This window comes from Cupressus sempervirens, chromosome 3, assembly GCF_028749045.1.
Source record: "Cupressus sempervirens isolate cs-2001-9-10 chromosome 3, ASM2874904v1, whole genome shotgun sequence".
In the NCBI taxonomy this organism is placed as follows: domain Eukaryota; kingdom Viridiplantae; phylum Streptophyta; class Pinopsida; order Cupressales; family Cupressaceae; genus Cupressus; species Cupressus sempervirens.
Window position 1 is genome coordinate 803844076 of NC_143120.1, and position 13813 is coordinate 803857888.

The window sequence follows — 13813 nt, forward strand, 5'->3', positions numbered from 1 at the left end:
AATAAGAGCCAGGGACTGAGGGATATCCTTTCCACCAAAATCCACCTAGTGAATGGTCCTGGCCTCATCTCTTAGGATGTTGGAGCCTTTGTACTCAACAAGATTTGATGATCCTTAGTTGACTCATTTAGAACCACTCAACTTCACCAGTAGTCCAAGGTCCAATCGACTTAATGTTTTTTTAACTACTATCTTGATAATGTATGTTTCACAAAAAAAAGGTTCTAACCTCATACGCTCACACCCCTTCATGATATATACAAACATTAAATTTATAATATTACAAAAATGCATAAGAAGTTTCTCTATGTTACACATATTACACATTTTTTAATCTTCATTTCCATTTCTTAAAACAAACAAACTTAATACTATCATATAACTCTCAAATAAGAACACACACATATTTATATTTTACTTCTAATAACTTTCTATTTCAATATATAAGAACTTAAAAACTAAACAAATAGAAAAAATCATTTAGAACACAATATACGTAAATAAAGAAAACCAAAATCACACTTAAATTAAAGTTGAATTTTTTTGCAAACTTTCCTTTAATTAATCAGAAGCAAAAATACTACCCCTTCCCCCTCAAGAGAAATGAGTCCACTGAGTTTGACGAGTTTGTTGTTAATGCTATTGATGAATCTTCACAACACTCTTCTAGTAAGAAAAAAGAGCTTTCCCCTGTCGGTGAATAAACACACTACCCCTTCCCCCTCCCATGGTCCCCTTTTTACCCCGTAATCCTCGCCCCCAAGCCCCACCTCAACCCCCTTACACGTTGCTCTTCAAGAGGAGCCAAAGACTAACACTATCGCTACTGAACCTTGCAACTTGATGTGCAACATCAAACATATGTTAACAAACCTCAAGAATGCTATGAAAGAGATGAAGAAGGATGTTGAGAGTATCAACAAGCGTATGCATGTTTCTAACAAATTTTCTATCAAAGTCATGCATGCTTGTTTGATTACCCTTTGTCTAATGCAAGAGAGGATTGCGGGCCTAAAGTCAAAAGCTGAAGAGGACTACAAAAAGCCGTTTCAATTTCTCAAGGAGGAATGGCCCTCGACCCTCCTTTCCAAGACGTTGGGAGGGGATACTAAAGTTTAGTGTTTATGGGGTTTCCTATTTTTTGTTCTCTTGTTTGTGGTAGCCCTAAGGACTTTGATATTATGGATTTTGCTATTTTTTGCTCTTTGGTTTGTGGCAACCCTCGGGGCTCTAATATTGCGGATTTTCCTATTGCTCGCTATTTGGTTTATGGCACCCCTAGGGTATTTGATAATACGTTTAAAATGATTGTTATTTTTATTGACCTTGCATGAATCATCTGCTACACTAACTTTCCATTTATGTATGTCTATACTACTAGTTTTAACTTCCATTTGAAACACTCTAGTTTTTATGTTTTTGATAGAGACAAAAAATGGTTGTTTTGTTGTGAATGTGGTAGATGCAGTTCATATGTTGTTAATGCTCTAGTTCCTACCGTACAGACCATCACCCTCTTACTCCTTTATACACAAAAAATTATATGAAAAAATATGATATAAATAAATACCAAATGACATTAAAGATATCTAGACTTTATATTAATATCTCATACTTCAAAATATTATGAAGTATAAAAATTGAGAAATAATTAAAAATAATGTATCTATTAAAATATTAATAATTAAGATAGGCCCTATCTATCAAATGAATTTTTGGTTACACATCGATCTTTCATTTTATATAAGATAAATATTACTTATCATTTTTTAAAATATAATTGCTATTAACTAATAAAAAATATGATAAAAAATAAAAATTATACAATAAAAATGTTATAAAATTGGAAAATACGTACAAATTAATTATATATGTAAAATTTTTATTGAATAGCTTTTATATATATCTAAAAGTAAAAATGATCAATACTACCTTTAAATTTCAAAATGTTGTATTATCTATCATATAAATAACCATTATACATGCTTTTTAGATTTTTTTTTGAAAAGTCAATATACAAGGCATTTGCTGCAATGTAGGTTGCTGCTTAAGATCTTGTGTTAGATTCTAAAATAAAAGATTAAATAAACTTAATATGAAAAAAAAGTCAATATATGATTCGGATAAAACTGAAAAAAAATACCAATACTGCCATCAAATTTCAACACTCTGTACTATATTAACTTACACATATCCATTCCACATGCTTCCCATTTAGGGCTAATTTTTCAACTTTATCCACAAATAAACAAGTGGGATGCAATAATTGACTTAAAAATAACCTCTTAAAAAAGAACGCTCCATCCGATGGTTCGCACGCTGCTATAATTATTGCCACAACGAACACATCACCTTGATCCGAAAACCCGAAAGCTTATCGCTTCGCTTACAAATAAAAGCTAAATAAATAAATACGATAAAATCAACAAAGTGTGTGATCTAAGCATATCAGTAACATCGACACATTCTTTATATTATTTCATTATCCGCTCCTTTTTTTTCTTTTTGCCCTTCAGGCGGTGTCATGTCTTGAGTTAAACCCTCGACAATGGATTTCACTTTGCAACGAGAGAATCTATGGCAGAAACCTGTTGAATTTGGCTGCACATTAGCAAGCATCTTTTTGTGAGGCATGTATTCGTAGATTTTATTTGTTTGAAAAAGCAAATTTCTGCTGAAGGATTTTGATATTTGGACGTTTTTATTTTGCTTATCTATGCTGTGTTTTCATGGCAGATTGTTAATAAACAATCATTTTGATGTTCTCAGTGTCTGTCATTTTTCCAATACCTTTTAAAATTTTATCTTTCGGTCAATGTGATCATTCCTTTTTATATTGTAGGTTTATAAGGATTTGAAGTCTGGTTACAGTTTTTTGTTTATCCAGGATGCAATACCATTTTCTCTGTATTTTGTAAATTTATGAGGATGTGAAGATTGATTACCGGTTTCCTTGATGCATGATTAAAAAATGAAATCTTATGAGAATAATCTCACATAATGTTTATTCTATCAGTATGTTGTTAGTTACGCCATAATGTAGGACTCTCGTTATGGATTGTTTTTTTTTAATCGATGATGTGTCTTGTTTTCAGCTTTCTATTTTGCCAATGCGGTTCTCCGTTTCGATTCTCTTGTGCTCTTTTCAAAGGCTTGTTTAGGTTAATATGAATATTTTGCCACAGGGTTGCGTTATAAGTTACTTATTTATTATTATTGATGGGCAGAAGATCGACAAACCTAGACGGGATCGTTCAAGTGTTAGTGCTTCAGGACCTTGGCAGTTGATGAAAGATGGACATTTTTGGACGATGTCTTTGGATAAATACTGGTGGTTCTATTTGTGTGTAAGAGAGGATATTCCTGAAACATAGGTCTGGTTAGACCTTTGTTGTTTAAGTAACTTTCATTTAATAAGGGAGATTTCCACGAGATATTTCCATCACAGGTGGTTAAATGTTGGTTCCTGGGAGCCATTTATTCATTTTAAGGGAAATTACTGATCTTTTGTTAAAGTTAGTTCTAGGAGATTTCTGTTGAAGACATCAAGAGGGCATAAGGCGAATTGTGGCTAGTTTTGAATTGGAAGCTTTGACTGAGGACCGATTCTTGTTTCTGCCATGGGGTTGAGATCAGCTTCGTCTCACCAGCAGAATCACTCGGGGTTGCAGTCGAGTATGGAATCACCAAATTCTCCTTTAGATTCAATCATATCTTCAGCCTGTGCCATTAGGGAGGCTCTTTCACCAATGGCACTGGAATCCATGGTTCAAGGGGCAGCGAAAGATTTAGAGACAAGCTTTCTTATGGTAAAGCAAAGGGCTTATCGTAAGAAGCAGAAAATGAAGATATCAGATGGTGTACAGGAAAGAAAGCGAAGTTTTGATCCCTCCATGAACAATTTCTTGACTTTAGAGGAGCCGAAGAAGGATTCAGACATTAAATTTCCACTAAAGGCAATCTGGAGCAATATCTTTCAGTATGGAAGCAGCAAGTCTTGCAAAACAGAATCAACAAAGGAGAACTTGTCCCAAACAAATACCGTAGTTTCCAAAATGCAGATCTCTAACGAAGAGACATTCTGTGGAAATTGTTTTCTTGTTGCTGTTACACGGACTTTTCTAGGGGGCTTCTTACAAGGAATCCCGAACCATTTCAAAGCTGTAAAGAAGTGCTTTGGAAAGCATGCCTGTCATGCAACTGGTGAAATGAAAAGTAAGGAAATAAATGTTGAATTTGTCGAAAAAACAGAGCCACTTTTATCAATTCAGTTATTGGCAAACAGTTCTTTGTTCAAGAACACAGACTTGCATCCGGATGGTATGTTCTCAGTTCATGCAGAAAAATCAGATTCTCTCAAGGAGAAAGATCTTTCTTTTGAAGTATTTTTCAACTATCTTTTGGAATACTGCCTTCATACGGGCCTTAAATTACAGCAAGACAAGAATCAGGAACAGAAGGAATGTATCAATGAGAAGAATGCTAGAAAAGACTCAGAAGTTTCTTCCATCATGGATATTGATCGAAAGCCTTCTTTTCTACCAGATTTCAAAGACATGGATTTTTTTCATAGCATTTTGAAAGGAAATAAAATGGACAAAGGTGGATTGGTGGCTAAACTGAGGTTTGCAAGGATTGGAGGAGCATCAGATATTTTAGTGGATTCCTCTACCAATGAAGATATTGGAGGGCAGGCAAGCCGAACCATTGATGCTGAAAGCAATCATGCCAAAAAAGCTGAAGGGAATGCTGCTCAGAAACTTACAACTGAGATTTTTAATGCATCCTTGACAAATGTTGAGAAGCTGAAGACCACTTTGTCTGCAATACCATTAGCAGAAGTGAAGGAGCGTTTGAATCAAATTGGAAAATCACAGGATTATCCAGACCTGAAGCAGCTCTTTTCCTTCCAGCACGTCTTTGATTATGCACAAACTGAAGGTTGGTGAACCAAAATTAGCTTATTGTGAAGATTTTTGTGTTTTTCAGGAATGTTCCCTTTTATTTTATATTTAATGACGCCTAGGTATTATTCATTGCCACAACATGAAATAACTGTAGAAGATGGATGATATCGTCTGTGTAATATGGTCGAAATTCTAGGTGCCTAAAAGTGTGTCATAATTCAGATAAAAGAGGATAAATATTAGCAAATTCAATCATTTTGGAAAGTTAAAGGTTGACCATTGTGCAACTTATAAGCTGAAGATGTATAAGCTTTAGTAACGTATTCCTGCCAATATTGTTTAAAAAACACAAGCTTAAAATGGACGACCGTTGGTTATATTTTCTGGCCAATATTGCAAGTGTTCAAGAACGTGTCTCAGTTTAGACTAAGAGGGAAGAATTGCACTATAAATTCGAGCTTTGCCCTAAGTCTAAGGTGTGTTAATGAGGAAGAGTCAAGAAGCTTGAATTTGTGGTTGCACATTCTAAAGGTGTACAGATTTACCAACTTGTCAGCTATTATGTGTGGACTCGCATATCTGGTATATTATCAAACATTACCTAATATGTTTAATAAAGCAATGAGCTTTAATATGAAAGGCATCTATCTTTCCATAAAGTTTTCAGTGGCAGTGTCTGGATTTGTATCTCTATATTTTCTTTTAGGGTTTATATTGCTTATCTTGTATGTATAACGTCATTGTAATGATTCAGTAAGTGCTTTCAGTTTTATTTGTTGTTTGTGTATTGTCATGTTCCTGGCACGAAACACCTAGACGAGCATCAAAAAATTGTCTTGCTCATGAGAATTCACAATTTTCTGCAAATATCAAACCCAAGGAATGATTAATGTTGATTTTTAGGATCTCTGCAAATGTAATTACACTCCTAATTATTTCTCTGCGTTCCAAGTACAGATCCAAATTAATATATATAGGAGCAGAAGAGACATGTCTCTATTTTAATCAATATTGGTTATGGTAAGTTAATAACCATTAGACATTATTAACTGCAATATATATATATATATATATACACACATGTACATGTACGTATATGTATACGTATACGTATATGTATACGTATACGTATACGTATATGTATATGTATGTATGTATGTGTGTGTATATATATATATATATATGTCTAATTGATGATTAATCAAATGCAATAATGTTTAACCAATAACTATTGAAGATTAACTCTAGATCAATTCAATCTAACTGAAGCTACAACATTAACACTCCCTCTTAGCTAGGTAGGATTGTTATAGAACACATTTATGTCAATATGATATTCTTGGAATGACATATTTAACGATATCAACATATTATCCATCAAATCAGATATAATCCGAGTGATGCTATTTTACCAACACTCCCTCTTAGTGAGGGAGGATTCAAACAACACAGCCATCTGTCAAAATGGTGATATGATTCTGAACGCTCTTATCAATCTCACATTCTTGTGATATGAGCACTAGCATCAACACCAAGATGCCTATCAACAAGAATATCGTATCCTTGAAAGATATCAGTTATCTGATTTCCGGCACACTCCGGGACAATATTGAGTGTAGTCTATCAGGATAACAACCTTGATCTCAAGAACAACACGGTAGTCTCCATTATGACAAGTATCACAATCTCCGACACACTCCAGGCATCAACTTAGTGTAGTCTATCATGATATGTTAGTTATCATGATCTCCGGCACATTCTGGGACCACAAGTTAATGAAGTCTATCATGATACAGTTGTAGAATGAAATAGCCCCTCGGTTATCAGTGGGAGCATAAGTAATGACCTATTCCAAGCCAGCTATTGTGTAAGTAAAGACAAATTGAATTGACCAAGCACTTAATGATTTAACATTATGTATATGAATGAAGTAAATGAATTAATAGTTATATTTAGTTAAGTGATGCATCACTAAAAGAGGATTCAATTAAGGAGAATAGATGTGATTGCTGGGAGGGCCTAATTCATATGAAAAGACATGACTATTGAAGAAGCATCCTACGAATATTAATGGAAGGATGTAAAGGAACATTTAGTAGGGGGATATATATATATATTTTTGAATGTTAAAAATCAAATTGTGATTGTCAGCTCAGAAGCTCAGAAGAGTCTTCGATCTTCTGAGTTTAGGTGGCATATTTGCCGCTCTAATGTGGGTATGAGTGCATGAATACACAGTGCCATGATCAGGAACAGCGTGAGACAATCATAGACCACATGATTACAAGAACAACATTCAGGAAGGATGCAATTGCCAAAATCAATGAACACTCAATTCTGTCGTATAACAGATTTGTAATTAATTACTTATTCAGTAGTGAGCATACATCTGTAGATTATTGGCAAAGATTTTAGTCAATCTTGCAAAGAAGACAGTGTCTTAAGTGTTTGTGGGACAGTTGAGGGGAATACATTGGATTGCTATAGATCTCCTAGAAGCCATAACAGACCCTCTTTCCTTTATGGGATACCATAAATCATAACAGACATTATTATGCCATGCATAGGGGAAGTAATTATTCTTTCAAGTGCGAATTATAATTAGATATTGACTGTGGGTCTTAATCAGAGCGAAAGGCATCTCTAACCCTACTTTGGTTCAATTTAAAATTGTCCTCGGGCAAAATTTGTGTATTTATAATTTGGGGACATTACATTTATCCTTGTGGTATTTCTTTATTTATAATTGTCAAGCTCTTGAATGCACATTTGGTCAGCCCTTGTGAATTATGTAAAGGCTATCATTCCTAAGTGGTGTTATTAGTAGTTTCAAAATAAGACAGTATACAATTGTTTTCCTTTTTTGTCTGAGAAAGTGACCTAGCCAAGTTTTCATTTCAAAGTAGACAAAATGCAAAAGTCGAATGAACTTTCAATGCTGCCAGATAAACATTATTTAATATGTAGGTGGTTAACATATTCATAAAACGAGCACTGGTGACCAAAATTGTAAGCATCCCAAATACCACGTCTAAAGATTGGTAAAGGTGGAAAAGAAAGCTGAAAGCTTTTGCATTGGAAATAGGATTTAGTGTCATAGATCTGGGTATGCTAACAGATCTAGCTTGGTTGCAGTATCTATAACATTCTTAGTGATGCTGTGCCAGCCACACAGCAGAGTTCTGATCTTGCAATAACGTTTCATGGTCTGTCCTTATGCTGATGAAGATGCACATTGCCAACAATGTTGTATTGCATTGTTTTATAGTTGCCCCAAGTGACAACGTAGTCCATCTTGTAGGTTGTTATGTGTGTTTGTCTTGCCATCATTCAGTGCTTAATATATTTCAATTCTCTACAAGGTATTTGTCTGTTTTGATAAGATTTTGGCAATGCTAGATTCCATGTCCACATGTGCCGAGTATACTGAGGACTCAGGTTTCTTTAGGAAGGAGATCGACTCGAATGATCTAGTTCTGGGCTGGTACTCCCTTTCTTATGCCTGATGTTATGGTGGAATTATTTAAGGTACTGAGACTATTTTTTATGACACTTTTGCTGCAATTTGTTTGAAATTGGCAACTGCAGTGGCTTATTGTTGTTACTAGTGATGCTTTCTATTATTAATATGTATTGCTGCCAATGCTCACATGCCTGGGCAATAGGTTGCAGCTCTATCATGTTTTAGACATTTTCTTATTGTGGCAGTGAAACATCTTATTAGAGTGTTGGTTACCTCAATTAAAGATTGTTTCTAGTGCATTATCAGATGCATCACTCAATCTCAAATTGTTTCTGTGATTTGGGCAATGCAAGTTACAGGTGCATTACAACTATTTGAACACTTCCTGTTGTGAGGCTGACCAGCTAAATATTGCCTGTGCACTTTAAATGGTAATTTGACTGAAAGGCTAAGAAATGTGAGAGAAACCAAGTACAATTTTCTTACAAAGTTTTTAAACCCAAGAAACTGAAATGCTGTAAGTGTCTTTGACTCTTTGGTATAGGCCAATCTCATGTATCTTGACTGTCGGTTGGCTTGCTGAATATCATTTGTTCTCATGGCTTACTGAAGTTATAATGTCCATTTAAACAACAAAAAAACAATCTTATGAAGTGGTGATAGGATATTCCTCATCATCCTTGTGAAACGTTGTTATGGTATTGATTTATCCAAAGTACATTCTTAACCATTTGGAGAAAGGCTTCTATTCTTTGTGTTAATTGTCTAGGGTTAATAGTTTTGACAATGGCTTGATTTGAGATCTTTAATGGTAAAGATCTTAGGGAAGACATGGAGATGGTAAGACAATTGAAAAAACCCTACAGGGATGATGGTTGAAGCTTGGAGGACTCTATTCCATAGAATTAGTCAAAACTTGGTTAGACATGGTGTTTAGACTTTAGTTAATTGCTTAATGAATTAGTATTGATTTATCTCTCAAGTATTGAATGAACCATTAATTAAGTAAACAATCAACCTATTTTGTAATTGATCAGTAAATCAATTAATTAATTTACTAACTAAATTATTTAACTAATCAATCCTTTCCCCTTACCATCCCCTTCTTTATTTTCCCTTAGGTCCTAGCTGATTTACTACACTTCCAAGTGCTGCATAATCATCCACAGGAGATTGTATCCATTGCTCTTAAACAAGTGAGTGTTTATGCAGATCTCTAGGTAATGATGGCATTGCAATGAGACTTGAAACATTGGTTTAGGTTTGTTGATGCTTGTTGAGCCAGCAGACTGACATCCAATCCTGTACATTTGTAAATGTTATCGTGTTTCTCTGTATGCAATACCATTCGATGTTGCAATATTCCCATTTGTATAATGTTATGTATTGGGGTGTATTATCTTGACCTGAGATTCTCTGCAGCATTTTTAAAATCATTTGAAATGTTTTATACCACTCTTCCAATTAAGTATTTTGATTTGATATGAGCTTTCGTAAACGTGCTGGAGAAATGCATGTGAATGCTATCTTTTCTGTTTGTATGCTGGGCTTCATTTATTTATTATTGAATGAGAAGATGGTTTTTCTTTTTATAGAAGACTTTTTAAAATGGTTTAGCTTTTGGCTCCAGGTAGGAAGTTCTTTGAGGAGTTGGACAGAGATGGTGACGGGCGAGTAACAATTGAGGATCTTGAAGTTGCAATGCGAAAGAGAAGGTTGCCGCGGCATTATGCTCATGAGTTACTACGGCGGACTCGGACCCATATGTTTGCAAAGTCATTTGGGTGGGAACAGTTTCTGTCTTTAATGAAACAAAAGGAGCCCACAATTGTTTCAGCATATATTTCCTTGAGTTTGAGCAAATATGGCACTCTTAAGAAAAGTCAGGTGTTAACAACACTGAAAAGTCAAGGTCTTCCAGCAACAGAAGAAAATGTTGTTGCAATGATGCGAATTTTAAATGCCGATACAGAAGGAGTTATTTCCTATGGCCATTTCCACAACTTTATGCTGCTGCTTCCACCAGAACATCTTCAAGATGATCCATGGTATTATTGGACCGTCTACCCATATTTTGTTCTTCACGTTAATAATTAGCCATGTTGAAGAGATTTTTGTTGCATAAAATGATGCGCCTGTATGTTGATATAATTTTTTATGCCATTTCTTTATCCCTAAAGCTTTACTTTTAGAGTGGACCATAGGATTTTGAATCAACACTAAGCAGTTTTTTTTTTTTTTTTGTGATTTTGCAATCTGACATTCCCACATTTTGCTTCCTGATATTCTGTTAGATTTCATTACATGTCTATATCATTTGTCAGTCTTAACTTTAATAATGAACGGGCAGAATCAATTATATTTAGAGGTTCAGGAAAAATATAAATTGAATTGATAATCACAACCAATGTGTGAAGGTCTCAATATCATAGGCATTGAGCTATGAGCTATCTTAAGAAGACTTGATCTAGTTTTGGCAGGGGATTAAATAAAATGACCGGCTTTACTAGAATTGACACATTGCAGAAACTGAGAAACCTGTTGAATCAGGTATATGTGACTTAACTCTATCAAATACCTAATGCACTCTCTTTATGCTCATGTTTTTCAGCTGTGGATGGAAGCATCTCAAAGCCACTGTTTGCTTGTATTGTCGAGGGTTTAGGCTTGTCTTAGTCCTTTTGACCTAGTGTGGCATATAATATAGGGCTTTGGTTCTTGTTGAGTGTTCTGATCAAAGTTGACCTTGCAGCCCTGGTACAACTAATCTGTTGGCAATTAAACACTGACTTATTTGGGAACCACCATATTTATGGTGGGCAACTAAAAAAGCATTATAATAGTGGATTTTGATTTAGTCGAATGATTTTTTTTACTTTAATTTATTAATGTTCCTTTTGATTTGTAGTTTGTCATGGCATTAAGTTTTGAGATTGACTGCATTTAGATTTTGGACATTCAAATATAACTTGTTTCATTAAGGATCCATTAATATCATAGTTCGGATTTGTACATAATCTTTTTGACGAATTGATGAAGGGATTAAAATAAATGCTTTTGATTAGTAGAAATAGATGTTTGAAATCTCTTTATTGGATGAACTTTCTTAACTTTAGTAGGCATGTGATGCTGAATAATGAGTAGCTTGAATACTAGATGGTGTGGATCTATAGGATACATTTGTGCAAAGTGTTTTAAGGTTCACAATGATGGCATAAAATCAGTGTAGAATCCTCATGGTAGGACATTCATGGAATGCCATGTTCAGCAAGTTCCCTGACCAAATTTTCTTCTGTACTGCTGTATGGTGTTGCTGTGGTGGTTCCATGATATAATACTTACTGTCACCATTTCTGAGTCTTGATGATCAACTTGCAGTTGTTGTCCTTATGAATCTTTTACGTGAGAGTTTGTATGATGTATTAGTGGGAAGTACATCACTATTTCTTTATTGTTGTTTTGGATTTTAGTTCTTGCCTCATAAATATTTATTATCTAATTTATTTCCTGATCTGAGAATCACCTAAAGATCAATTTTTTTTATCTTGCATATCTGTATAGTGTATCAGGAGTAACTTAAAAATCTACAAGCTAGATTGTACAAAGAAGCATATGGTGATATATGTAAGGGGGATGCGATAGGTTATCTTAATTGAAATGCTTATTTTTGGTGTAGGAGTCTTTGGTTTAAGGCTGCAACTGTGGTAGCTGGTGCTCCACCTGCTGTCATACCTGCAGGAAGTGTTCTTAGGGCTGCACTGGTTGGAGGCTTGACCTGTGCAATGTCAACATCTTTAATGCACCCCATTGACACAATGAAGGCAAGTTTTCTATTTGAGTTTTCGCTAAAATATGGGAGTGATTTTAATCTGTGTTGCAAATCCATTTATTTAAAACCGTTTTGCTTGGCCTTTCCTGAATAGAGTGTTTTCAATAAATTACATTAATTGAGTGCCAAAACAATTGATTTATAGAGTTCTGTTTTTCCACTGAGTTTGTTTGAATCATAATAACAAGTTAGATCTCATGCATTGTCATATGCTAGGATGCAGCGGATTGTATTTGATTTCAGGTAATTATTTGCACATGAGAAAAAAATATAAATAAATTATAAAGTTTGCCAAAGACCAAATTATTTCAATTGTATAAAAAATATGGCATAAGTAGTGCTAACTTATAGTCCAGACAAAAACGCTTATAGAAACCCTTCATACATTCATACAGCACAATTCTGTTAAAGATGAATTGCAGGTTATCTCTATTTTCTTGTTCCACAGATTTTGGGGAAGTTTGGGGATGGGGAAACATGTTTTGGGGATGGTGGTACTTGGGGCCTAAGTTTAGGAATGCCAGTGAGGGGGCCGGTGCCGACATAATGATAATACTGATAGTATTACTATTAGGCACATGCAAAGTTAATATTGATTTAAAAAAGATAAAGATGTTATGGTAAATTGAAGTTGTTGTAGTTGTATTAAACAAAGGAGATGAAAGCTCCATAGATTTACAAAAACGTATCTCTAAACAAACAATCTTGAACTAATGACAAAAATAGAAACTACGTAATAAACTAAAGATTGACTAAGATGACCATTAAAGAAACATTATAATATTCTAATCCCCTCCATGAATGGCCATTGACTAATTGCTGTCTTTTGGTCACAAATTCTGCAAAACATTATCCTATTACTGAGATCCTCTCTGAATTTGCAAAATGGAAATGACCAAGAAGCCAAAATTTGTCTCGAACAGAACAAAGAAGGGTGCCCCCTTCTTCAGAAAGCTTTTGAAGAAGAGACAAGAACATGCCACTGACTTTGCTACCGAGATGAGTCTACCACAAACCAATTTAGAACCAACAAATCTTTTGACTAGGAATCATCACAAAGCATCCAATATGATGTTGGAGAACAAAGCTGCTCTTCCTTGGAGATAAAACATTGAGAGCAACTAGCACAATTTTGGGAAAAAATCGACGAACCCTCCAAACTTTGTAGATGAGCATGATGCCCTAAAACAAACTGCAAAAAGCCACAATTTTTCAGGAGAAAAATTGAAAAAAGTAGGCGTGATTTTTGAGGTGAAAAGTTTGATTAAAACTAGACAACAAAATCCGAGTCAGGGATTAGAGAATATAAAACTTTGTTAAAAAGGAAGAAACAGTAAAACTCAATAGGTATTTTTTGAGGAAAATTATAAATCCACCAGATAATTTTTGAGGAAAAAACTATAAACCCAAAAGATAATTTTTGAGGAAAAATCTATAAACCCAAAAGATAATTTTTTAAAGGAAAACTTTATGAAAACCCATAAGAAATTTTTTAAGGGAAAAATTATTAAAACCCGGTAGAAAATTTTTAAGGGAAAAAATTATGAAACCCATCAAAAATTTATTAAGGGAATTTTTTTTGAAAACCCATCAGAAAATTTTAAGGGAAAAAAA

General features: G+C 34.4%; 1 protein-coding gene across 2 annotated transcripts in view; it reads left to right on the plus strand.

Moving 5' to 3' along the window:
- The first annotated feature begins 2437 nt into the window (after positions 1-2437).
- The window catches only part of SAMTL (mitochondrial substrate carrier family protein), a 50764-nt gene continuing 39388 nt past the window's right edge, over positions 2438-13813 (plus strand). Inside the window, exons 1-4 of one of the 2 annotated variants that reach the window (XM_089821991.1) lie at positions 2438-2630; positions 3231-4941; positions 10001-10418; positions 12047-12191. In XM_089821991.1, coding sequence (XP_089678117.1) covers positions 3621-4941; positions 10001-10418; positions 12047-12191 — 1884 coding nt within the window. In that variant the 5' untranslated portion in view covers positions 2438-2630; positions 3231-3620. Of the gene's footprint in view, positions 2631-3227; positions 4942-10000; positions 10419-12046; positions 12192-13813 lie in introns of both variants that reach the window. The other variant, XM_089821992.1, reaches the window with a different exon arrangement.